The sequence below is a fragment of the Quercus robur genome, chromosome 8 (genome assembly GCF_932294415.1).
Source record: "Quercus robur chromosome 8, dhQueRobu3.1, whole genome shotgun sequence".
NCBI classification, from domain to species: Eukaryota; Viridiplantae; Streptophyta; class Magnoliopsida; order Fagales; family Fagaceae; genus Quercus; species Quercus robur.
In genome coordinates, this window is record NC_065541.1 from 539,540 (window position 1) to 566,917 (window position 27,378).

General features: G+C 36.9%; 3 protein-coding genes, 1 long non-coding RNA gene and 1 other non-coding gene across 5 annotated transcripts; 1 reads left to right on the forward strand and 4 right to left on the reverse strand.

Moving 5' to 3' along the window:
* Positions 1 to 1,526: 1,526 nt before the first annotated feature.
* LOC126694082 (photosystem I reaction center subunit V, chloroplastic) lies at positions 1,527 to 2,385 on the reverse strand. Its single transcript, XM_050390120.1, has one exon. The coding sequence runs from the start codon at positions 2,247 to 2,249 to the stop codon at positions 1,758 to 1,760; it is 492 nt and encodes a 163-aa protein (XP_050246077.1). The 5' UTR covers positions 2,250 to 2,385; the 3' UTR covers positions 1,527 to 1,757.
* Positions 2,386 to 2,586: 201 nt separating this feature from the next.
* On the forward strand, positions 2,587 to 2,658 carry TRNAW-CCA (transfer RNA tryptophan (anticodon CCA)). The gene has a single exon. It is a non-coding gene; the product is annotated as a tRNA-Trp (tRNA).
* Positions 2,659 to 7,342: 4,684 nt separating this feature from the next.
* LOC126694013 (zinc finger BED domain-containing protein RICESLEEPER 1-like) lies at positions 7,343 to 8,926 on the reverse strand. Its single transcript, XM_050390043.1, has one exon. The coding sequence runs from the start codon at positions 8,924 to 8,926 to the stop codon at positions 7,343 to 7,345; it is 1,584 nt and encodes a 527-aa protein (XP_050246000.1).
* A 12-nt stretch (positions 8,927 to 8,938) lies between these two features.
* LOC126697922 (uncharacterized) lies at positions 8,939 to 10,787 on the reverse strand. Its single transcript, XR_007646307.1, has 4 exons — positions 10,679 to 10,787; positions 10,170 to 10,259; positions 9,989 to 10,061; positions 8,939 to 9,082 (listed from the first exon to the last, which is right to left on the reverse strand). It is a non-coding gene; the product is annotated as an uncharacterized LOC126697922 (long non-coding RNA).
* A 6,334-nt stretch (positions 10,788 to 17,121) lies between these two features.
* Positions 17,122 to 27,157, reverse strand: LOC126694091 (uncharacterized WD repeat-containing protein C2A9.03-like). The gene is made up of 10 exons (XM_050390139.1): positions 26,874 to 27,157; positions 21,521 to 21,683; positions 21,145 to 21,312; positions 20,863 to 20,949; positions 20,403 to 20,537; positions 20,158 to 20,268; positions 19,533 to 19,624; positions 19,345 to 19,450; positions 18,325 to 18,411; positions 17,122 to 18,222 (listed from the first exon to the last, which is right to left on the reverse strand). The coding sequence occupies exons 2-10, from the start codon at positions 21,659 to 21,661 to the stop codon at positions 17,809 to 17,811; spliced, it is 1,341 nt and encodes a 446-aa protein (XP_050246096.1). The 5' UTR covers positions 21,662 to 21,683; positions 26,874 to 27,157; the 3' UTR covers positions 17,122 to 17,808.
* Positions 27,158 to 27,378: the final 221 nt, after the last annotated feature.

The window sequence follows — 27,378 nt, forward strand, 5'->3', positions numbered from 1 at the left end:
TTTCTTGTACTTTCCCACACTTTCTCACCTACCAAATAGTTGAAATCTACCAAAAATAAGAAAAATACAAAAAAGCCCTAAAAAAATCTTACCCCAAATCAAAGAAATAAATAAATAAAAAACTATTGAGTTTTTTTTTTTTTTTTTTTAAAATCCAACAAATTTTCTATACATTTTTTCCCCCACAAATAATCAACTACATAAATTCCACCAGCCAAACAACCGTTACTTTCCTAGTAACCAAACAACTTTTCTTTACCCTTTCATAATTTTCCCAACAAACAAAACAATTTCCACACATTACACCCTTCTCCATCACCAAACTCCATGACAATTCAACGGAGATGCAAGCTTCAAACCCAGCGTGGAGCATAGGGAATACACAAAAAGGATGGATGGTCCAATGTCTTCGGATTCATGGAGGATTAAGATATCATCAGTGATCAAAACAGAGTCGTTTTGAGACAAGAAAACCAATTTGCATATTGCCGAGTACTCCCCTCTTTGGTCTATAACTACCATCTCTTGCGCTCCGCCGCCTCCGCCTCCATCCTTCATCGCTACTGCTAGGTCCTCCGCCACCGCGGCCGTTGATGTTGATGACGACGAGTCGACGACGATGGTTGTGATGGCTCTAATGATTAGACGAGTGCAGAAGATGACGATGAGACCACCTCAGGTGAACTCTGAAGCTTTGAAGCTGTTGGGTTTTCGATTAAAACGTGATAGGAGGCTGAGAAATGAGGGAAAATGAAACGTCTGAGAGCTGGGTTTTTTTTTTTTTTTTTTTTTTTTAAGGGAAGGACTAGGTTGAATTTAGGTATATTGTTTTTTGGTTAAATGGAGCTCAATGGATTTTTAGTTAAAACCTAATAATTACTGGGTTTAATTGGGTTGATACTCATTTAACCCAATTAATAATTGGGTAGGTTTGGGTTTAATTAAAGTGGGTGAGTTTGGACGGGCATATAGGTTTGGACATATTTTGCCACCCCTAAGAATAAGGCAATACTAGATATCTATCAAAAATCTTATGTATATTTTTTAGGTACAATATCAAAATTAAGAAATAGTATATTTTAAAGACTTTTTTCTGGGCATATTTTATTATAAATTTTTAAATAAAATATGACCATTAAAGTCTTCAGAAACAGGTATCTAAAATCAAATGAATTTTTTCAAATAAACATAATAGTATATTTTCCTCGAACACAGGAGTGTCCCTACGTGTCTGAGTTAAACATGTGTATGACACGGCTAAACCTACCATTTTGAAGTATCCGTGGTTACTGGTTAACTAGCGAAATATAGATCGATCCAAAGCCACACAAGGCACAGGGTGAGGGAGAGCCTCTCTGCCCTGTGTCATTTTCTTCAAAGGGAAGATTGCGTTCCTCTCTTGTGAATTTATGATCTAAAGTTCAGATAAACCATAGATGATGCTCTACATTTTGAAATTTTATTCTTGATAAGAGATCAACTATATATATAGCAAGTAGGTAAAAGATGACATAAAATACCATCAGTAAAGAGAAAGCACAACCCTTATCCAATTATCTCCTCCATGCAAACCAAAATATAAAAGCATACATGAAAATGAAACTAAAAACAACATAACAAAGAAATTAAATAACCTCCCCAACTAAAAAACATACACTATACAAATTCCAAAGTTACAGACCGATTAAAACAGAAATCAACAAAAGGGTAGCAGTGGCACAGGCACATAGCTAGAGATAGAAAAATGACAAAATTCTTCAGTCAAAGAACTTGGGATCATAGCCGTTGCTAGTGGTGGCCAAGATATAATAAGCAACTATGTGACCAATAGAACCCCAAGCCAAGACATCCACGATGTTAAACCCAACTGGGTCATTGGATTTGAGGAGGCTAACGTACTCTTTAGCACGAGTGTCACCAGCTTCGAAGTGGGTCACACCGTTTTGCTCAGGCACTTGTTTGGCCACGTTCTCTCTTTGGAAGTTGAAGAACACAAACCTTCCTAAGAAGAGTGATAGCCCTGTGCTCAAGCTTATCACAAGGGGTGCACTCAGCTCTGCCTTCACAACATTTCTTCTGGGTGTGGTGGTAACGACTTTTGTGCTTGACTTGGTTTTTGGGAGCCTTGTGATGAGGGGCTTGAGGCCTTGGAAGGATATGTTGGATGGAGAGAGGTGGGAATTGTGGTGCCTTTGGAGGGTAGGTGAGAAGGTTGGGGTGGAGAACAAGGTGGAGGAAGAGGCTGCCATTTGTGTGTTTAATTTGGGGAGGTCTAGATATGCTAAGATTATTATGAGAAATTGAAGATGAGATTGTGTGCTAGACTAGTAGAAGTAGTAGTAGTAGTGTCAAGTGTGGTTTAAGAATTAGGATCATGTAGTTCAATTGTGGTGGACATGAGGAAGTGGGAGAGATTGTGAGGATGGGAATCAAGAGAGAGAGGATTTTGGAAGGTGAGTTGGACTTCATTGATTGGTTACTTATGGATTAGAGATTTTTTCTTTCTCAGTTGGTATTGTAGAACTTTCGGCAGAGTAAACTAAATGTAAGCGTGTTATATATTTATTGCAAAGCTATGATAACAAAGGATCCGTGGCGCAATGGTAGCGCGTCTGACTCCAGATCAGAAGGTTGCGTGTTCGATTCACGTCGGGTTCAATCCCCTCAATTTGAACGGATTTTTTTTTTTTTTTTTTTTAAATTTTTCCGTAGCATTAGCATTATTACTTGTAGCGGTTCTTTATTGGATGTGACACTGTGTTCTTTGAATATTTAAGCGCTCACACGTGCATAATAGACACTATTCATTTGACCTAAAAATGACCTATATTAATAAGTTTATAATAATTATCCAAATTTAAATGGTTACTGTAACAAACTTGTAAATTTATATTGACACTATTCATTTTGCATTTAGTTTTTTTATTATTTCTTTACATATCACAAGAATGATGGAAAAGAATAAATGGTGGTTGTTGACTTGTTGTATGTGAAGAAAGTTAAACAATTTTAAGAATTAATATTTTAATTAAATGTAATGTAAAATAGATAATATGATGTGGGGAGCATTCACATCAATCTGGTGCGAGTGCTAATTTTCCGTCTATTTTACACTAAGAATCTACTTTTTCTATTTTACAATACCACTTTTTCAAAACACACACATCAGTTTATCTATTTTACAATTTACTCTATTTAAATAATATTATTTATTAATATTTCTATTTCATTTATATTTCTCTCTTTTTATCTGAACCGTATCTCTCACTCTCAAATATCAATTCCAAAAGTATCTCTCTCAATCCTCCCTTAACTATCTTCCTCTCTCAAACACTCACACACGGCAACAGATTCGGTGGCAGAGTGGCAACAAATCGGTGGCAGAGTGGCAACAAATCGGTGGCAACAGATCGGCGGCAACAATGGCCTCGTTGGTTTTTTCACGAGGGTTTTCTGTTGGGTTTGGTTTTGATTTTGGTTTGGGATGGTTTTTTGGTGGGTTTGAATTGATTTTGAGTTGGGTTTCCCGGTGAGTTTTGATTGATTTTGAGTTGGGTTTTCCAGTGAGTTTGGCTTGATTTTGAGTTGGGTTTTCTAATTGCTTGTGTTGATTTTGGTTTAATTTTCCGTTGATTTTGAGTCAACTATGTGGTGGATTATCAACTGTTCAAATGATTTGTGTTGGTGGTAGGTGCGGTGGTGGTGGTAGTGCTACTACATTGGTGGTTGGGTGGTTATCATTGGCTTCTTCCTTCTTCTTCTTATGTTTTGCTAAGTTGTTGTGAACATTAGGGATAACGTAGTTGGATAGAGGAGAGATAAAAATAATAATAAAGAATCATTATACATAGCTACAGTAACCATGCAAATATACATAGTTACTGTAGCAAATGCGCAAATATACACATTTTTACACCCACTGATGTGGGTAGTTTTAGAGGAAAATTGTGTAAATTTTGTCACTTATTGCATTTTAGAAGCACTTGTGTGGATGCTCTTAGTGAATGTATAATTGTGTAAATTTACAAGATTACTGTAAATTTACACAGTTATTGTAGCAAGCTTGTAAATTTACATTGACACTATTCTTTTTACATTTACTTTTTTATTATTTCTTTACATATCACAAGGATGATGGAAAAGAGTGGATGATGGTTGTTGACTTATTGTATGTGAAGAAAGAGAAACAATTTAAAAAATTAATATTTTTATGAAATGTAATGTAAAATAAATAATCTGATGTATGGAGCATTTGCATCAGTCGGGTGCAAATGCTAATTAAAATAGACAAAAAATTTTGCACTAGCTTATGCAAATGCTCTAAGCATGGATACAGACATTAACACGAACAACACTAGACATCTCAATTCTTGAAAAATTAGATCAAACCTAATAGCTATCAAAAATTTTAAAAATATTTATAAAATTAAAAATAATTCCTAACAAAATGGGGATATACATATGTAGAAGTGTCCCTAACGCGTCCATGTCCATGCTTCTCAAAATTTAACTAAGCAATGCATTAAGGAAATAACTTTAATTGCATAACGGAGATAAGTATACAAAATAAAATTAGGGTACTACAATTTTTTGGGTTCAAATCACTAAAATGCTCTCAAATCAAATGTGAGAAAGCATGCGCGAAGATTAGGATTTAACTACTCCCCCTTTTTTTCTCTCTCTATGGTCTCTCTACTAAGAAACTAGAAAGTAGAACATATGTTATCTTCTTCGGAATGATAATTTGCTCCCTCTAATAACAAGGTTATTGGTAGGGCTTGTTGGTTTTTTTCCTTATTGGGGTGGGAAACATTGTCAATTTAGTCATCAATTTTCTTTGTCAATCTGTCTTTTCTTTTCCAATCAAGTGTCATGTGTCTTCTACCTCTGCACCATGGAAGACATGCTAAAACATTGGAAAAAATTCTCCCTCACTGATACAGAAGAAGCCAAGATTAATCTAAAGAAATCCAAGAATCTGATTAGTTGGGAACATGTACTTGCAGCAAAATTTATGACAAGAAAAGCCCTCAATGTAGAAGCTATTAGTAGAATTTTCAAGCCACTTTAGGGGGCTCAAAAAGATTTCAAATTTAGAAAGGTTGGTGATCACATTCTCCTTTGTGTTCGAGCTTGAAACTGCTGTAGAAAAGGTCCTAGCAACAGAGTCATGGTCTTTTGATAAGCACGTGGTCATTTTTCAACAATATGATTTCTCAATTCCTACGAGAAATTTGAGGTTTACAAATATAATTTTGGTACAATTGCATGGATTGCCTATGAGTATGCTTGATCCTGAGACAGCGATTGAAATTGGGGAAACCATAGGTACTGTATCTCCATCTGAACACCCAAAGGAGATGGTCGAGGGAGATTTCTCCGAGTCAAAATGGAGGTTGATGTTTCAAAACCTTTGTGTAGGGGTAGAAAGATTGCTATCAACGCCAACGACGTCATCTAGATCTCCTTTAATTATGAAAAACTTCCAAACTTCTGCTACTAGTGTGGTAAGGTCTCCCATGTAGATAAAGAGTGTGATACTTAGTTATCTAGCAAAGGAACTCTTAACCTGGAACAACAGGGATTAGGGGTGTCCACGAGTCGGGCCGGGTCGGTTTTGGGCCCAAACCGTACTCGACCCGGTTGAATCGGTTTTTTATATTTGGGACCCGTATTCGACCGAATATCGAGTCGGATCCGACATTTTGGGTAATCGGGTTGTCCGGGTCGGAGTCATCGGTTTCACGGGTCTGGGCCTCAGATTGGGCCGGACTTTTTGCCATTGTTAAAATCACAGAAAATTCACTTTTTTGGGCCTTTTTACTTAATTAATTTTGAAATTTTGAAATAGAACTTCCAGCATAACAAAACTAGACCTATTGGGCCATCAATCAGGACAAATCAAAAAGGCCCAAAACAAAACTAGACCCATTGGGCCATCAGTCAGGACAAATCAAAAAGGCCCAAATAAGGCTTATTCATTTTATCACCTGTGATCAACACAACACACCAAAAAGTCTCTGTTATTTTTTAGTCACTTGTGATCTGAAACAAGAAGCACCTATCAATCCAAATACATAATCTTTCCCACATTAAGAACAAAAAATAAACGCAATCAACTAATCTGTAATCTGTAAAACACCACAAAAGGCACCTAGGCAGTAAACTGCTCAACACCCATAAAACCTGACAACAAATAATATTTCCAATTTTTTCCAGCAATAAAATAAATCACAACAGAATACTATACTGCAATATTCCAACAGATATACATACTTAATAACATAAAGGCAGTCACTGCAAGTTTTTTGGGCAGTAACCCATAAGGCAGAAAGCTTGCTAGTTATACAATGTTCCAAGCTATATAATTAATTACAACAATCAAATACCATAGGTATTTCCAAAAAATAGCTTTTCCAAAGCATTCAATGACTACTCTAAAGTTTATAAGTCTATAACTAATAGAAAAGAAAACCTATGAACTAAGATTTCTTTTCTATAAGTATTGACAGTTGAGTATTGTTACAAGTTAGAAAAGCAATATGTCCAAAAAAGCTTCCCAAAATATTCCCAAAATGCTGCCTTCTTTACAAAATAATTTACCATCCTCCTACAATAGACAAAAAAATATTCAACAAACAATACATTAGTACCAATCAACTAGTAAGGAAACCAAGTTTATAATAGTAAGGGGCTATAAAGGCAGAATCATACCAAGTCAATGATTAATCATCAATGCTAATCAAGGGTCGTTTGCCTGAAGTGGAACCCTTGCTTGAGCTGGTATTTGCTGTTGGTTGTTGATTTAAAACTAGAAAAGAATAGGAAATAAACACAATAAACACAAATAGATTAAATTTTGCTTGAATACAACAGACATTCAATAAAATTAATACACTAAGTTTCAGAATTTAAGCATATTACCTAAGTCAAGTAACTCCTCCTCCAATGCCTCAACATCATCCCTTGACTGGCGATAAGAAATTGGAACTGTCGCTTGAAGCCAATTTTGTGAACATATAAGGTTTTAAACCATGAGAGGAGATAGTGCACTTCGAAATGGATCAACAATTCGACCTCCAGTGCTAAATGCTGACTCAGATGCAACAGTGGAAACTGGCACAGCCAGCACATCCTTAACTACTTTAGACAACACTTGGTACCTATTACAATTGTCCCTCCACCACTCCAATATCTCAAAATTTGCATCCTTTCTACCATCACAGTTTTCAGTCAAATACCTCTCAAGCTCATTACTACAACCTACAGATTGCTCAACTTGCAAAAAACGTTCATATCGCGAGTGAACCATCACATATGGATCACTAGCATCAGTTTCTAATTATGTCCTCTCACTCCCACTTTGATCTTGCACATTTGGTGAATGAATACAAGTGTAAAAATTATACAACTTAAACAAAAGGTCTTTCACCTTATCAACCATCACTTCTGCAACTGCATTCCCATAAATCTCAGAAAATGAAAACTTCAAAAACCTCAATTTTTTTCGTGGATCAAAGACCACAGCCACATACAAAAGAGGATTAATTTTCTCCCCTTCCCCCCAATACTTCTCAAACTTAGTTTGCATGTTTGTGGCTATGCTTTTCAAGAGAGTGTTTTGGGATTTAACTAAATTGGAAATACTCTCCTGAATAACAAAGATCTCATCATAGAAGGCATTTGAAGTAACATACAATGAACCAGAAAATTTCTTTGTTGCATTATAAAACAGCCTTAAGAAAGTCACAAATGCCCTACAATTTTGGAAATCAGTCATACATGGAGACCCCAAACCACCACTATCTTCCTTGGTCCTAAAATACGACGAATAACCATCATCTTCAAAATCCATTCGAAGGAACACTTTCTCAAATTTTTCAGCAGTTTCTAACATGATATAGGTCGAGTTCCACCTAGTAGGTACATCTAGACTGAGAAGACTCTTGGACTCCATACCTAACCTCTCCATAAAACTCCTAAAAGTTTGACTTCTATTGGGTGAGGACTTCACATACCTCACAGCTTCACGCACCTTAGCAACAGATGCATCTATCTCTTTTAAACCCTCCCCCACAATGAGATTTAGGATATGGGCACAACACCTCATGTGCATGTACTCATTTCCTAAAACTGCCCCATTCCAATCTTTAGTCACCCTTTGCAAAAATTTAATTGTTGTTAAATTTGAACTAGCATTATCCACCGTCAAGGTGAATATCCCATCAATACCCCACTCACGCAACGACATCTCAATCTTTCTACCTATAGTCTCCCCCTTGTGGTCTTCAACTTGACAAAAATTTAGAATTCTCTTATGCAATTTCCAAGCATCATCAATAAAGTGACAAGTCAGACACATATAATTTAAATTTTGAATAGAAGTCCATGTGTCCGTAGTGAGACACACCTTACAACCCTTCAAGGATTTCCTTAGCTTCTCTCTCTCACTATTATAAATGTCAATCACATCCCTAGCCACAGTTTGACGAGATGGGATATCCTTTAATCTAAGCTTAGGTTGTAAGGTACTTACAAATTTCTTAAACCCATACCCCTCGGCATACCTAAAAGGCAACTCATCAATTATAACTATTTCGGCCAATGCCTTTCTAGAAGCCTCAACAGAAAAGGATGTTGACACAAGGTGGAATCCATCTTCTCCATCCTTTTTGGGTACAAAAGCTAATGTTTTCTGCCCTCTAACTACATCTTCTCTATTAGGGTTCTTGGGACATATTGGCACATGAGCTAACAAATTACTAGTACCACAACTCTTACTATCAGCATTATAAGATTTTTGACAATAATTACAGATAGCCTTAGTTTTACTAGTATCACCCTCACCTATCTTTACTTTTTCAAAGTGACCCCAAACAACAGACTTTTTCCTACCACTACAACCACTACTAACAGGAGCTGTCATACTCACTTGGCATGGTGGAACTAGGGGCAACTCAGAAGCAGCAGCTGCTTCAGCTTGGGTAGCAGTAGAATCTTCAACTTGGGTGGGAATAGCACCATCATCTTCTGTAGCAGCTGGTGTTTGGACAGAGGGTTCATTAGTGTTGGTTTCCATGACCTAAAAAAACAAAGATACATATTAGCAAACTAGAGTAACAAGTATAATTAATAGCTTTAATAATAATAATAATAAATAATAACCACACACACCAAAAAGGAAAACCATTATCCTGGAACCACACACTTTAATAAACATAATCAAAAGAGATTATTAGAAAGCGAGATCACATATCTCTTCTTAGCAAGATCACAGATAACTCAATGAAGTAAATTAATTAGGGACATGCAAGATCACAGATCTCTTCTTAGCAGTGACAAATTGCATGATCATACTAATCACATCATAACAATATTCTCATACAAAGCAAGGTAAATATTCTAAAACTTTAAAAACAAAGCAAGGTAAACTAAAACTTCCATAAGATGCTATAACCAAAATGTTAAATAAACCTTGTCTAATTTGGGCAGTACAAAACATACAAAGCTACAAACTAATAAAAGCAAAATCAAAAGCATCTGCAAGCCACATTAATGCAACTCTCATGAATTAAATTCAAAAGTTTCCCTTTCAACATTCTATTAATCACATCATAACAATCTTCTCATACAAAGCAAGATAAATGTTCTACAACTTTAAAAACAACTCACATGAATTACATTCAATAGTTTCCCTTTCAACATTCTATTTATCATTTAAATTACTCTGCCCCTTTTGTAAAAAGAAATATCAAACCACCACAATCAACTAATCACATCACAACAATCTTCTCATACAAAGCAAGGTAAATGTTCTAAAACTTTAAAAACAACTCTCATGAATTACATTCAATAGTTTCCCTTTCAACATTCTATTTATCATTTAAATTACTCTGCCCCTTTTGTAAAAAGAAATATCAAACAACCACCACAATCACTACATTCTTTTTTTTTTTTAACTAAATACAAAGGAAAGCAGAAACCATACCTTGAAGAAAACCGTGGGTGTATGGTTTTCAAACTTGAGGGCAGATAATGATACTTGGATTCAGCTTTCAATCCTGAATAAAATTAAAACAGGATCAAAATTGATTAAAGAAAAGAACAAAGAACAGAAGTAAAATAGTTAGGATCTCTAAATTTTAAATACAAAGGAAAGCAAAAACTACCTTGAAGAAAACCGTGGGTGTATGGGTTTCAAACTTCAGAGCAGATAATGATACTTGGAGACTGGAGTCAGCTTTCAATCCTGTATAAAACTAAAACAAGATCAAAATTGATTTAAGAAAAGAACAAAGAACAAAAGTAAAATAGTTAGGGTTTCTAAGTTATTTTTAGTTAGGGTTTCATAGTATGAACAAAGAACAAAAGTAAAATAGTTAGGGTTTCTAAGTTATTTTTAGTTAGGGTTTCATAGTATGAATCTGATTTTAACATTTGATTATTTGATTATTTGATTTTAACATAGGGTTTCATAGGATTATTTGATTTTAACATTTGATTTCCATCACAAATGAAACCAACGAGACTAACAAAAAAGAAAGATGAGAAACAAAGAAAAGGGAAGAGTGAAAAGGGAACTGGGTAACGGCAGTGAAAATGACTAAATGAGAAACAAAGAAAAGGGAAGAGTGAAAAGGGAAGAGTGAAGAGTGAAAATGAAATCAACGAGACTAACCTTACTGACTCCGTGAAGAGTACACGGGGTGAGGACTCCGGCGGTAGCTATGGAGAGAGGAGTGGACAGCGGCGGCGGCACTAGGCGTTGGAGGCGGAGAGGGGACTGGGTAACAACATTGGAGGCGGCTAGGGTTTTTTCTTTAGAATTTGGATTTGGAGAAGCAGTAGTTTGGATTTGGGGAAACGGTTTAGACTTTATAGAGTGTGAGATTGTGAGAGTTTGAGAGAGTTTGAGAGAGCAGGTAAAGAACTGAGAGTGTGAGACTGAAGAAGTGAAGACTGAAGAGGTGAGGAAGAGTGAAAAGGGAAGGAGAAGGCGTGAATGGGAAGCCATGTCCATGACCTGACCTCTGGCTCTGAAGTGAAAGCTGAAGAAGAGTGAAGACTGAAGAGTAGTGGCTAAGCTTGAATCCGTTTGAGTATTTTAGATATCAGATGATTCAGATCTTTCCCCTTTATTTCTTACCGTTAGATTAGCTTTGCATCTTGTATTCTAACCGTTGATTAAAACTGGGTTACTGTGCCACTGTGGTGACCGGTCATTTCATGCCCAGTTGAGTCAGTTTTAGAGTCATCAACACCCTTCATTTTAAATTTTAATTTGAGATCAACGGCTGATATTTATGTTGGGAACGTGTGAGGGAAATCTGGGGTTGCATTGCTGATTTGCTGGGATGGGCTGTCTGCCCACATGTCAAATCTGCTTTTTTTGTTTTTTTATTATAAATAATTCAGTCGGATCGGATTTTTCGGGTGAAATATTTTGAAACCCGGGTCCGATCCGAACTATTCGGATTTTTTAAATGCCAATCTGTGACCGATCGTGGAGTGGATTCCGAGCCGCCCGTGGACCTTCGGTTCGGGCGGTTTCGGGCGGGCGGGTCGGTTGATGCGGGTCCTTGGACACCCCTAACAGGGATACGGTGCTTGGCTTCGGGCCCTGCCCTACAACCTTGGGAAGGTCTCCTTCATCACTGTCTCGGGCATAGGAGATGGTTATGGCCACTCTCAACCGGTGAACTCAGCCTCAAATAGTCCTCATGCTCATGCCAATGCGCAACAATTTCAAGCTACCGATGAGTTTCCAGTCCATCCTTAAACCGGAGACATTACTACTGCTAACTCAGTCGTTTCAAACTCTATAACCCCGGATTTCTTGGCAATTATTGCGTAGAGTGTGGCTGAAGATGTTACCTATATTAATGAGGTAATGGATGCAATCATAGATTTCTAAACTTCCCATAACAGGTCTCAGGATTTTGAATCATAATTAAATGCCATTGATTTGGCCATTAAGGGGTTTGACACCAATAATGTCTCCAAATCAGTAACTGATACACGGCCAATTACCATGGAGCTTAATGGAGAAATTTTAGGTAAAAATCTTGACAGCTTTCAAGATTGCTCACTCATGGATCCTTAAGCCCCACGTAAGTGGAAAAATATTGCACGTGACCTCAACCCTTTTGAGTCCCATATGAAAACCATTTTTTTCAGGGAAAAGAACTAGAGATGAAGAGGAGACTCAACCTGAATTACCAAACAAAAAGTGCTAGGTCTTTACAGGGAATGGCCAGGAAAATTCAATGGTAGAGGCTGCGATGTAGCCCCGCCAACATCAATGAGTTTTTTTTTTTTTTTTGGGAACTGTTGTGGGCTTGGGAACTAACGTACGAAGAAGGAGCTTAAAGTAGTGATTTGAGAAAAAGATCCCTCTACTGTGTTTTTAGCCGAAACTTAGGTGGATGAAACTAGGCTAAAGGAAACTTGGACTTCGAAAATTTATTTTTTGTGGAGAGAAATAACAGAGGGGGAGGGTTGGCCTTATACTAGCAAAACTCGATTGATTTGACTGTAGAAACTTTCTCCAAAAACCATATTGATGCCATAATCAACAAAGGAAAGGAAGATACATGGAGATTGACGGGCTTTTACGGTGAACCAATGGCACACAAGCAGTTAGAATCTTGGAATATGCTCTGCCAGTTGAACAATAGATTTAGCTTACCATGGCTTTGTGTAGGAGACTTTAACGAATTATTGAAAAGCTATGAAAAATTGGGAGGCGACAATAGAAGTCAAACTTAGATGCAGCTATCTCGGGTTTATTAGGCCACAATACACCTGGCAAAAACAATTAGCAGATGGACGCTCAATTTAGGAGAGACTTGATCATGGTTTTGCTAACAATGATTGGCTGATGAAATTTGCAGGTACAAAAGTTCACCATTTATCTTCAATCACATCTAATCACAGTCCACTTTGGATTGTACCAGATGGTTTGGAGCTCCCTTATATTGTAAAGCCATTCTAATTTGAAGAGATGTGGCTATCTGATCCGGGTTGTGCTGAAATTGTTGAAGTTATGTGGTCCTCAAGGTGCACTGATGATCCATTTGTGGAGGTAATGAAGAAAATTTTCAAGTCGGGTAAGGATTTAAGTAGATGGAATCGGGATCACTTTGGGAATGTTTGAAAGGAGTTAAAAAAAAAAAAAAAAAAAAAAAAAAAAAAAAAAAAAAAAAAAAGATCTTCTTTGAAGAAAGCTGAGGAAGAAGCAATGAGAACTGGGATCAATTTTCAAATACGAGCTTTGAAACAAGAGATCAATGACCTGATTGATAAAGAGAACCGGTTGTGGTTCCAGTGGGCTAAGGTCCTATGGGCAACAAATGGGGATAAGAATTCCAAATTTTTTCATAGCAGAGCCACGCAACGGAAATGAAAAAATTCAATCCTAAAAATCCGAGACACATCTAGTCAATAAAGATCAAATCCTAAGGATGTGGACAAGTGCTCAATAGATTATTTTCAAGAGCTCTTTACTTCAACTCACAACCAAAACCCAAATGCAACAATCAATGCTATCAATCCCGTCATCAGTGCAAAAATGAATTCTCAACTCTCGACAGATTTCTTGGCTTGGGAAGTTCAAGCTGCCCTAAAATAGATGGCCCTTCTAAAAGCCTCAGGCTTGGATGGTATGGCCCCTCTTTTCTATCAAAATTTTTGGAATTTAACTGGTAATGATGTAACTAAAACAGTTCTAAAATTCCTAAATTCTACCTCTTTACTTCAACACCTAAATCACACTTTCATTACCCTTATCCCAAAAAAGAAAAACCCTGAATATGCATTTGAATTCAGACCCATAAGCCTGTGTAATGTTTTTGTATAAGATTTTTTCTAAAGTCTTGGCAAATAGGTTAAAAATAATCGTACCAAAAATTATCACAAAGCACCAAAGTATTTTCACTAAAAGTCGCCTTATTTCTGATAATATTTTGGTAGCTTTTGAATCTCTCCACAGTATGCAGAAACACAAAGGAAAAGATGACTTCATGGCTATAAAACTCGACATGAGTAAAGTCTATGATAGGGTTGAGTGGTCGTATCTCAAAGTGGTCATGGCAAAATTTGGATTCAATGTCCAATGGATAAAACTTATCATGCTGTGTGTGACAACTGTTTCTTACTTAGTTCTTGTCAATGGGAAACCAAAAGGCATGATACATCCATCCAGAGGCATTAGACAGGGCGACCTTTTATCTCCCTTTCTCTTCCTGCTATGCATAGAAGGTTTGCATGGTCTCATCAGCAATGTAGCGGCCAATGGTGACATTAGGGGTTATTCTCTTTGTAGAAATAGCCCTCGCTTGACACACCTACTTTTTGCAGATGATAGTTTTTTGTTTTGCAGGGCAACCATACAGAAGTGCCAAAAAATCCTAGACATCCTAGATACTTATGCTTAGTGCTTGGGTCAACAAATCAACAAAAGCAAAACTACTATCTTCTTCAGCAAGTGCACCTCTAAAGCGATAAGAGATCATCTTAAGCTTGCTTTGGGGGTTCCGGAGATCAAAAACAGAATGAATAATATTTGGGGGTGCCATCTCTTGTAGTGATAAACAAGAAAGCCAGTTTTAATTATATAAATGAGAGGGTGTGGAAGAAAATACAGGGGTGAAAAGAAAAACTATTGTCCCAAGCAGGGAGAGAAGTGCTTATCAAAACTGTGGTCTAAGTCATTCCAACATATACCATGAGTTGTTTCAATATGCCGGTGGGTTTATGCTTGGAGATTGAAAAGCTATGGTTTATGCAGGGAGAGAAGTGCTTTTCAAAGCTGTGGTTTATGCACGGAGTTGTTTTAAAGGGCCGTGATGTCCTTTTGAATGGTGCGAGATGGAGAGTGGGTAGTGGGGAGTTTATCGGGGTTTGGAATGATGCCTGGCTTCCATCCTTGGAGCAACCAAGAATATTATCCTCCCCTGTGACTGGGTTTGAGGAAATAAAAGTCTCATAGACCCGGTCTCTAAACAATGGGATTCAGATTTGCTACAAGGTTTATTTAGCTCTCAAGAGGTCGAATTAATAACGAGTATTCCTTTATATCGCACCTATATTGAGGACAAGCTAGTTTGGCCATACACATATTCTGGTTTTTATTTAGTGAAATCTGGCTATGATTCACTTACCAACGAAAATGCAGCCCAACCCATCACTGCCAACCCGACTTAAGATGGAGGAGTTTGGAAAATTATTTGGGGTTTGTCAGTCCCAAATATGGTCAAGAATTTCCTATGGCGATCTTGTAAAGAGGCAATCCCGGTAAAGAAAAATATGATGAGAAGGAAAATCCTCCATGATGATACCTGCGACCATTGTAATTTGAGTGTGGAGAGTGTATTGCATGCTCTTTGGAAGTGCTCGGCAATCTTGACAGTTTGGGATTCTATTCCTAAATTATAGTTTCACCATGGCCGAAGCTTCCAAACAGTTTCAGACCTCATCATATTTGCTCATGAAGAAGGGAAGAATGTAAACTTGCTGGCAATGATCCTCTGGTCTGTATGGTATCGTCGGAACCAGCTCAGAACCACCAACAAGGACTACCCCGCCAACCAAGTCGCTTAGAATGCCCAGCAAGCACTAATGGAGTTTCACCGAGCAAATCATGTTTCAACTCCTCAGTCCTCGACTCGTGTTCAACCTCGGGTCAGATGGAGTCCCCCACCCGTAGATACACTCAAAGTAAACTTCGACAGAGCAACTTTTTTAAGGATATCGAAAAAGCTGGCCTGGGCAATGTGATTCGCAACTCGCTGGGACAGGCCATAGCTTCCCTCTCTGAACTGGTGCATCTCCTATATTCTTTGGATATTTTTGAAGCCTTGGCAGCGGCAAGAGCTATCTCTTTTGCTTTTGAACTTGGCTTGTCATCTTTTATCCTAGAAGGCGATTCTGAGATTGTGATTAAGAGCCTCATAAGCGAGGATGTTTCTTTCTCCCCTTTTGGTCATATTCTTGCCTCAGCTAAAGCCACCATATAAACCAGCTGCTGTATTTCCTTTTCTCAGTAGGTTTGGTAATTCTGTTGCTCACAACCTATCTAACATGCTAGACATATTAAAGGTTTCATGGTGTGAATGAAGGATGTTCCTCCACATTTCCAATCTATATTTTCAACCGATTACGGCTAATTTCCTTAATGAAATTTCATGATGTTCTTTCTCAAAAAAAAAAAAAAAAAAAAAAAAAGAAGTCACTAAAATTATTTTCAAGTTAATTAGATTTGAGGTTAGTGGCGTTACGTAACATGTATCATTAATTCTCCATTGTCATTAATTCTATTTGTGTTTGCTGATTAGATGTCCAGATTCTTGGATTTCTTAATGCATATAGTCAATTGTGTCTCTCCTGCTATGTGATGCTTAATTTGCTGCTCACATTTATCTAATCCAGTGTGCATCTTCTAATTCTATTTGTATTGTTGAGTTCTTTTTTTATTTTCGATTATCTCTGCATCTACACCATTTGATGCACCGCTATTTGCTAAGTAAATAAATAAATGCATAGCTAAATCATGGCCCACCAGATGTGGTATACCAATCTTGCTTTCACACAAACAATGCATTATTATTTATTATTAGCACTAACAACAACTCAAGGTGCACCTATAAACTAGACTAAGACCAAAACACTCTTTTATCAATTCATCATGCAAACCGCCTTTCTTGTGACTTTGATTATGCTATTTCCACCACTTCACTTTAGTCCTCTAAATTTATCACCAAACATTTTGCCATAAATCTTTTGTAACTTTCCCTACATTGCTATTGTTTACTAATTCCAAACAAATTAGTAACCTTTTTAAGCAGTTCACAATTCACAAGCTTGTATTCACGACTCTAATTATACTTCACTTTTAAACTCTAAAAGTTCTATTTAGTGAATATAAATGCATCGTCTCCACTTTTGGAATAACTTATTTTCATTGACATTGTGAAAATGGTTCCATTCAATGTATATACATATGCACAGAATCGAAGATATTCACGCTCCATTTGCTTTAACAAATACATTTTTACAAAAAAGTTCACATGTACACTTAAGAACATAAGAAGAACGGTCATTTAGCATCATAATGCAGCTGGATGATTCAAACCAATGCTTACATTTTTATTATAGGGAAAAGGAAATATTTCTAAACCATATATCCATACAAAACACGAGACCAAGATATAAAATAGGTTAGTAAAGCTGAGCTCCTTCAAAAGGAATTCAGCTGGTCTAAGCGAACCTAATTCAAGATGGGGAACACTGAGCTATTATATTGAAAGTCAGAATTGGGAGATGACGGACCAATATTTGGGATGATGAGAAAGAAAACAGCCCACATCTTTGGTAAGCACCACAAGATTGGGTACACACTGAGCTATACTGAAGTCAGAATTGGGAGATGAAAGAACCAACATTTGGGATGATGAGAAAGAAAGCAGCCCACATCTTTGGTAAGCACCACAAAGCTCGGTTCTCATAAAGTAAATTTCTAACATACATGAAGGATAGTAGCCAGCCATCTACCCTAAGACACACTGGTTTTCTTTTCCCTTGTTGCCACAATCGTTGCCTTCTAGCCTTCTTTACATTTCCTCCCTTTTACACACTTTATGATGAAAATCCAGACTTACACCAAAAGAGAACAACTTTGCTACATTGCACAACATAAAAAATATACAACTACCCCCTTTTCCAACTGCATGATATGATACTAGGTTTTTCAATTTTGCTGAAAGGTAATCAGCAACACCAACACACTTATTTGCAGGTTTCACATTAAACTCAAATTAGAGAATCAAGGTATGAGTAGTTCCGGCATCTACCATACTCAAGGAGGCTACCATATGTACGATCCCACACTCCGATAAAAAGAGATTCTGTGTCTGGACTGAATGATACGCCAGATATTTCGCCAAAGAAATCAATCTCCTGTTCCTTCTCATATCCATTTTTTGCATCATAGACATGTACAAAGTCAGCAGGCTCTGCCATTGCCATATACTGACCATCAGAAGTATAGCGTATTGATCGAATGGCTCCAAGGTTGCCCTTCAGAACAGCGACTGACTTGGATAAATTTCGGACATCCCAAACCCGGCAGGTTTTGTCCTGGTTTCCAGTTGCAAAAGTGAGACCATTAGGGTGCCATGCTGATGCAAATGAGAAATCCAAGTGCCCACACAAGGACTTGACCGTCTACAAAGAATCAAAATTCAAATTACACATGCTTAGCCATCAAAGCAGCGACAGATAATTATTTACAAGTCTAGCTGACAAAAAATTAAAAACAAAGAGTACCTTTCCAGTTTGGGAATCCACCAGCATACCGTCTGGGTTGTCTCCCACAATTGTAAGAAGTTTACCATCAGGACTCAGAGAAGTATGCTGCAAGTAGTAGACAAAAGCATGTAAAAATAATCTGGTGCATTCACTTTTTTACTTAGTGACATGAAGTAGCAATAGTTTGCAATTCAGCCATGATCTAGCAACATCAAGGTGTTTGGCTCTCCCAGTCAAATGTGGCCCAATGGAGCCAAGACTAATAATAATATAATTTGCCATGTCTCATATTCATAAACCTCTGCATGCAATCCAAACTACTAATACTGGTAAACAGAAAAGGAGATATAACGCATCTTAACCACAACCATCTCAACCATGCCTCAAAGAGTTGGTCATCACTTTACACAATTATCATCTTGTCCAGCAGAATTACAAGAAGTATAGGAACATAGCCAAATACCTTTTTTTTTTAAAAAAAATTATAATTTAATAGTTGGGGGTTGGGAATTTAAACCCTAGATGTCCCCCGTTAGAAACACAAGGAGGTGCCAATTGAGTTATAAGACTATTGGCAGCATAGCCAAATAACTACCAAAGGATTATGTATTAAACAAAAATGCATGAAATGGCCAGACAAACAAAATGATGTGATATGATTCTATCAATTGAGCCTTGGCAAAATATTCTCGTCATTACAAGTCAAACCATTGTTCCCTCCATCCACTATTTTTTGTTTCAATATTCCATTGATTGGACAAGTCATGACATAAAAGTACTTTTTTTTTCTTAATAAGTAAACTATATACTTATATTCAAAGTACATATCTCAATCCATGACCCAAAGAGTATACTGAATATTAAATTGCAATCCATGGCTCCACGTTGTAGGTAAACATGATCTGCATGCATGTCATGAGATATGATGTGAAGCATGTAAAACTTGGTACCCATGTCATCAATACATTTACAACCAAGATTTACAAATTGTCCAACTATTGATATAAATAGCCAGAAAATACAATATAGGGGGCTCACATTCACTGGCCAAGGATACCGGAAGTGCTTAGTAAGTTGAAATTTCTCCATATCAAAGTCTCTAACTCCACAATCATTATTTGAAGCTGTAAAGTGAACTGCACCACTGAAATTGAAGAAGACAAGTTCAATTAGGTTTATTTTGGAAGTTCACAGTTCCACCACCAAGACAAGGGGCAAATAAATACCTGGCGCTGACGTAAATCTCGACAGCATTGGTGATAGCATTATCATCATAAGTTGTCCTGGAACAAAAACTAACTCCAGGCCGATCCAGATGCTGTAATCCAGTGAAAAAGAAAATAAAAGAGAATTACATTTAGCCCGATGTTTTATGATATGTTCATATTGCAACGTAATAACTCTTAAAAGGGATAGAGTGGCTGGATGATAGCGGTTATCAAAAGCCTAATGGAAAACCTTATTCCATTCTCAAAATTTAGAAGTTTTCTTCGTATTGTATCAGTATTCTATTTAAGGACGGCTTGATTACTAGGTCCCTCCAAGGAATGCCAATAAAAAAAAATTGTTACTGCACAAGTAACTATCCAAAGCCAAGTAATTGCAGTCACCATGTACATTGGTTGACTGCAACTGCAGCGGCAATGCTTATTCAGTCTGTAATATCTCTGACTGCCTTTTAAGTCAAGGATAGCACAATTGCTGAGGACCATGCCTCATGAAGCGAAGGGTCACTAGTTCAAATCTCCCATTCCCCCTCCCCTTGGAGCCAAAAACTCATCTATCTATACACACACACACACACACACACACACACACACACACACACACAAAGAATACTAAGAAACTTACCTTACAAATAAGTTCTCCTTGGAATCCTCCAGCAACTAGTAGCTTATCTTTTACAGAGAGAGTACTCACTTGAGTCTGGGTAAATCCCTCCAACAAACTTCCAGGATGTTTCTGTGGGAGAAAATAGATTAGATAGATTTCATGGAAGAGCATAATTCATGATCAAAAGAAGAACATTAAGTACATTAAATATATACAAAACCAAGGTTGTTTTTCAAACCAAATATCATATCCCAGACACCCACCTCTGATGGCGCGACATGCCCTGAGACATTCAGAACTTCTTGCCTGCTGCAATTTAAGGAGGACCAATGGACGACAGAAAAATGAGACATAAGGTAGACATCATGCTTTGAGGTAGCCCAAACCAAGTTCCTCAACTGCATCACCAAACAATAAAAATGTAGGTTGGCCAATCATACCAAGTCTTATTTTCCAGAAAGTGTTATGCCTATGTGTCTGTGTGTGTTTAATCCATGTCTGGTGTCCATGTCAGCACATCAATTCAAGTAACCCGTTTTATCAAATGTGTGACAAAGAATTGTTACTCAAATAGATGAGATTAATTCATTCAAACAAATTACAGTAATAAGAGGATCAATAAGGTGAGGCAAAACAGTTTTATGGCAGCCAGAATCACTGAACTCACAACAACAAGGGAAAAAATAGCCTACAGGTTATTACAATAACTTCCATTCACCTGACCTGAAAATGAAGAATGGTTGATTTCACAGATCTTGAATTCCGCCTGAACTCATAATATGAACCCCCTTTCTTTGTAACTTTGCAATCCTGTTTACAATGGATTTTAAACAATAGGGAAAAAGAATATAAAATAAATAAAGAAAAAGGATAATTTTGTCAGTTTACTTGGTTTTTTTTTTTTTTTTTTTTTGATAAATCAATTTACTTGGTTTAATTACAATTATCAACCCAGTCATATAATAAGTTGATCTATAAAAATGAAAATCACCCCAAAAAATTTACCTTCCCAGACCCCTCTCCAGACTGAGGGATGTTTTCATAGTTCTTGTATTGTTCAAGCCTAGTTTGCCGGTATTTCTCCCTAGTGATGCTAAGCCTATCCCAAGGGATTCCCTGGATATCTTTCCCACTTCTAGCTTGAGCAGCAGTAGTATCAGCTGCTTTGCTATTCTGCACCAGAGACAGAAAGTTATTCCATGTACTCATTAGCCTAAGAAAAGGCTACTTCACTTTCATAATATACTTTTACCCAACAAAAACCAAAATAATTAAAAAGAAATATATATTCTACACTAACATATGGCAACATGACCATACTTAATATCATTTAAGCTAACATATATGTGATCTCACAAGGGATATGAGTAGAAACACAAACCCCGTGGTCGTATTCATCAACATCAGACTCTGAGCCAGCCATGTCTCTACCACGAAACTCATCATCCATCTCATCATCTACATCTTCCATTTCATATTCATCCGCCATGTATTCAGCATCATCCGCTTGGTATTGGGACATGTTCTTTCTAACAATTTCCCACCTACTCCAATAGTAAATCATCAACAAAGACAAGAAGATCACACTTCAGCCCAAAATGTGTAGCAATAGACAGTGAAATCTAATTACAAGTTAAACCACTGTATTTGCAAAAGGGTTTTAAGTATTGCACTTATCATCTATTTATTAACTAATATGGATCATATAAGGATTGCAGGACTGCAATATTTTGTAGTGTCACCACTATTCAGGTGAACTCATCTATAACTTTCTCTGTTATATTTACATGTCACAACAAGTATCAAGATCAGACCATCACAATGGATATTCATATAAAGTCACTTATTCCATAAACAAATTATTCACGTCATTGATGATAAAAGTTTGCAACGTATTAAAAACTTGTTCAATTGTTAACTCGGGTGATTTATGTAAATAGTGATATAATAATGAGAATTGTCAGGTTGGATTTTGCTTGTATTCATGAGAAGCAAATTCTGGAGAGAGAAAGAGAGAGAGAGAGAGTTTTCTAAGGAGGAGATCATATGGTATTGAACGAGATGGAGGGTGATAAAACACTAGGCCCAGATGGTTTCACTATGGCATTTTTTCAAAAGTGCTGGAGGGTAGTGGAATGGGATGTTTTGGCTTTCTTTGCTGACTTCCACAGACACTGTGTTTTTAATAAATCGCTTAATGCCTCTTTCCTTGCAATGATTCCAAAGAAGCATAATGCTGTGAATATCAAGGACTTCTAGCCTATTAGCCTAGTAGGAAGTGTGTATAAGTTGTTGGCTAACAGATTGTGGGCGGTCTTGGACAATCTCAGTTTTGAATCTCAAAATTCTTTTGTTGCTGGACAGCGGATTTTGGATTCAGTTCTTATTGCTAACGAGTGCTTAGGTAGCAGATTGAAAAGTCGTATTCCGGGCATGATCTGTAAACTGGATAGAGAAAAGGCTTACGATCATGTGAGTTAACATACAATATTTTTATCTGTTGGAAATGATGGGTTTCGGGGAGAGATGGAGGAACTCGATGAATTTTTGTGTATCCACTGCTAGATTTTCTGTTCTGGTTAATGGTTTTCCTGCTGACTCTTTTGGTAGCTCTCATGGTTTGAGACACGGAGATCCTTTGTTGCCTCTCTTATTTCTGTTGGTCATGGAAGTGTAGTAGACTATTGAAGAAAACTGAGAAAGGTTTCATTCATGGCTTTCATGTGGGGCTTAATAATTCTGAGGGGGTGAGTATTTCACATAGTAGATGACACCATTCTATTTTGTGATGCCCCTAGCATACATTTGTTATATATCAGACTGGTTTTATCTGTTTTGAAGCTCTTATTGGTTTGAAAGTTAATGTAGGACATTGCCAAACTCAGTCTCATTCCACTTTTTTAAATCCAACTTCAAGGCAGCCAACTTCTTAGCAAGAATAAAACTTGGGGTTCCTTGGAACAAATAGGATGCCCACCACTTCTTCACTTTGTCGACAAAATTATCCACCCTCAACCACATATTTTCAAAATGGAAAGGAATTCTACCTCTTCGCTGACTCCCACCCTCCAACAAAATAGGAAAATGGTCAGAAAGTACTCTAGACATCCTTTTTTGGGAGAACTAAGTGAAGTGATCTACCAAAAGTGGGGAGAAAAGGAACCGGTCTAGCCGAGAAGCTGAGGAAGTATTGGAGCAGGTATAAAGGCCCCCTTCCATATGAATATCCATCAACCCATGCAAAGAAACAAAGTCAGAAAATCCATACATAGTCCGGAAGAAGCTAGCAGCCCCCAATCGCTCTGATGGGAAACGGATTATATTAAAGTCCCCTTCGAGGCACCAAGGCAAATCCCACCAACTGATCAGCCCGGTTAGTTCCTCCCACATCAACCTACACCTTTTGTTCAAATTTGGCCCATATACGCCTGTAAAAGCCCACTCAAATTGGTCGCCTACATTTTTAAACTTGCATGAAACCGAAAAATGCCCCACCGCTTCCTCAACCTTTTCCACAACCCGTCTATCCCACATCAATAAAATACCTCCAGAAGCACCATCTAAGCCCAGGTACAACCAATCTACATATGGACAACTCCATATACTTCGAAAAATAACTCTAGTAATCCACTCTAGTTTGGTCTCTTGCAAACACACAATATCATTACTTATTGTGGTGTCTTTGGAGGGAGAGAAATAGTAGATGTTTTGAAGATATTGAGAGATCTATTCTGGACCTCAAAGCTACTCTTTTTTAGAACTTTAATGGATTGGTTGTTTGCTTTGCAAAATCAATCATTCCCTTCTTTTATTGATTTCCTAGACACTTGCAATTTTTGTATTTGATTTCTTATCCCTTGTTCACTCCCTGTGCACTAGGGTGTTCCTTTTTTATCAATATATCTTATTACTTGTCAAAAAAAAAAAAAGTTAATGAAGGAAAAAGCGAATTAGTTCTAGTTGGGGAAGCGAGTAATTTGGTTGCACTAGCTAATATTCCCTGCTGCAAAATTGGTAGTTTTCTAATGACATATTAGGGAATGCCTTTAGGTGCACGCTATAAGGCAATCTTGATTTGGAATCCTAATTTGGAGAAGGTGGAACAAAAATTGTCGGGCTGGAAGAGACTTTATTCGTCTAAGGGGGGTAGACTTAAATTATTAGAGTCCACTCTCTCAAACATTCCTGCATACTTTTTATCCTCATTCACCATTCCTAAGTCTCTGGCTGATAAATTGGAAAGGAGTCAGAGGAGGAGTTCAAATATTCCTTGGTGGCTTGGGATAAGGTTTGTTTACATATTGAGACAAGGGATTTGGGGATTAGGAAATTTGTGCATTTTAACCAAGCTTTGCTTGGTAAGTGGCTACGTCGGTTTGGGCATGAAGTTTCCCATTTGTGGCGGCAAGTGAACGTCTCTAAATATGGGCAGGATAGGGGGGTTGGTGTACTAAAGTTGGCAGGGGAACTCATGGGTGTAGCTTATGGCGGAGTGTACGGGACGGTTGGAACATATTCTCTTTGCATGTGGCTTTTTCGACATTGGAGAGGGCAACCATATACAGTTTTGGCATGTTCGTTGGGCTGGGGACCTCCCACTAAAATTACTATTCCCTAATCTGTTTGAGTGTTCAGTGGAGAAGGATGTTTTTAGGGTAAACTACATATTTGATCCCTATCTTTTACAACATATTTCAATTTGGTCCTTAATCTTTTAATTGTGTCAATTTGGTCCCTAACCTTTCAGTGTCGTGTCAATTTGGTCCCTAACTTTTCAATGTCATGTCAATTAAGTTCCTATTGTTATATCTTGGATGAAAATTGATAACATGTCAAATGACCAAAATAAAATTTTATTGTATTGTCACATCAATAAAAGCTAATTTTTTATTTTGGTCATTAGACGTGTCATCAATTTTCATCCAAAAATTAACAATAAGGACTAAATTGACACGGTACTAAAATGTTAAGGACCAAATTAACACAATTAAAAGGTTAGGGACCAAATTGAAATATGATGTATAGGATAGAGACCAAATATGCAGTTTACCCATGTTTTTATTTCTGATGTGTTGGACTCTCGACCAGATGGGGAGGCAAGAAATTGGAACCTGAGGTTTCACAGGGCCTTTGATGATTGGGAGATGGATGTTGTTTTCTCTTTCTTTGATTTCATTTATTCTTGGGTTCCTAGGGGGGAGGGGTGAATAAGATGTGATGGTGTCTTAAGGGGAATGGCATTTTTTATACCCAGTCTTTTTACAAGGAGATTCAGGATGCTACTATTGTTCCTTTCCCTTGCAAAGGTATTTGGTTCATCAAGGTTCCCAAGAGGGTGTCGTTCTTTTTGTGGACAGCAGCATTGGGAAAGATTCTTACTTTGGATAACCTCAAAAAGAAGGGTTTGTCATTGGTTAATTGGTGTTGTCTATGCTAAAGCAATGGGGAAACGGTGGATCACCTTTTAATCCACTGATACTGCTTCTGCTTTGTGGGGAGATGTGCTTCAAATGTTTTGGGATTCGGTAGGTTATGCCATTTAGCTGGAGAAATTACTTTAGTAAACACGGCTCGGATATTTGGAACATGGTTCCGGCTTGTTTGATGTGGCTTGTTTGGAAGGAGTAGAATAGACATACTTTTGAAGAGTTGGAGAGCTACTTGGATCAATTGAAAACTCTGTTTTCTTGTACTCTTTTTGATTGGTCCCGGACTTGGGGTTTCACACATTGCTCTTCTATTTTAGAGTTTCAAGTTTCTCTTAGATTTTCCTTTTAAGTTTTTTGTACTTTGTTGACACTTTGTGTTCATCATCGTGAACATAAAGCATATTTTATTTTTAATAAAATTACATTACATACTAATCAAAAAAAATAATGAGTCAACATCATTGGCAAAATGCAATTAACTGAAACCATCGAACATTTGGCCATGCTTCTCAAGCTTTGCAAGGGTTAAAGTCATAGCAAACCATTGTCACAATACAAACAGCAATCCACAAGAGTATAAACACCTCTAACATTAATATTCATATATACAATTCAAATTAACATAGGAGCTTGCACCAACATTATCTTCTATATCCTAATCATTTCTAATGTTATTGCTAATCCAATTATGATATAATCATTCAGGGTTTTTTTTTTATATAATTATATAATCATTCAGGAGAGATAAAAGATTAACTATTCTGCTATACTTTCAGTATACATATATATATATACACACAAAAAAAAGCATACTTTGGCATGAGTACCACTGGGCAAAGGCCTTTCCACCTTCAACAAACAAAAATAGCTAACATAAACTGAAAATGACTATCTGGGCATAAACCAAAATTTGTGCACATGAATTAACCATAGCTCAACAAACAAAATTCTTCACTTTCTGAAAATTGCATATCCCACATGCAAACAATCATGATCCCATACTTAATCCCAACTTTTAATTACCAAATCAACCAAACCCTAATTTAATTAGATATTAAAATAAATTTAAAAAAAACAACTACAACAACTCAGAATCAAATAAGGCATAATCAATATAGCAAATCAAAGAAAACAATTTACATTAAAAACAGACGCAAACCCAGGATTCAGAAAACAGTGCAAAATCAATCTTCATAAACAGAATCAAATAAGATCAACAGAGATCAAACAACAAAGCCCCATGATCCTAAAAAAACAAAATTTATATTAAAAATAAAATAAAAAAATAAAAGAAATGAAAAATACCTTTTTGAGATTGAGGGTTAGAGAAAGCTATATGGATCTGGAAATCCCAAACTCTCACAAAATGAAAAGCATCCTCGTCAGCAAGATTAATTTATTAGGTATATATATTATAACAAAAGCTTTATTTTTTTTTATATATTAATTAATTTTTGAGGAAACCCAAATTGGAAAAATTAATATATAAAAATTGTTTTGGGGGTATTGGATCGCGAGGAGGAGGAGGAGAGAGAAAGGGAGAGAGAGAAGGTGGGTGTTTTTCGCTTTATCTTTATCCACTGGTTTTCTGAATCAATGTGAGTGTGGAGGAAATGAAAAGGACAGGTAGGTTTTTTCTTTTTTTGTTTAATATTTTAATGTGCACAATTTTTTACTTAAACTATGATTTTCTTTTCTTTTTTTGATAAAAGATTACTAACTATTCTATACCTACCATATATATATATATATAATGTTATTAATTAGTGAGGCACTTTTAAGTTATAATAGAATTTCACTTAAAATAGAT

Excerpts from the sequence above, each read along its gene's own strand:
- LOC126694082 (XM_050390120.1), bottom strand. The coding sequence starts at position 2,249 with ATGGCAGCCTCTTCCTCCACCTTGTTCTCCACCCCAACCTTCTCACCT.
- LOC126694013 (XM_050390043.1), bottom strand. The coding sequence starts at position 8,926 with ATGACAGCTCCTGTTAGTAGTGGTTGTAGTGGTAGGAAAAAGTCTGTT.
- LOC126694091 (XM_050390139.1), bottom strand. The coding sequence starts at position 21,661 with ATGTCCCAATACCAAGCGGATGATGCTGAATACATGGCGGATGAATAT. Across the intron at positions 20,950-21,144 it reads CTGGAGAGGGGTCTGGGAAG|GATTGCAAAGTTACAAAGAA; the intron begins GTAAATTTTTTG and ends CATTGTAAACAG. Across the intron at positions 18,412-19,344 it reads GGTATCCTTGGCCAGTGAAT|CATACTTCTCTGAGTCCTGA; the intron begins GTGAGCCCCCTA and ends TACTACTTGCAG.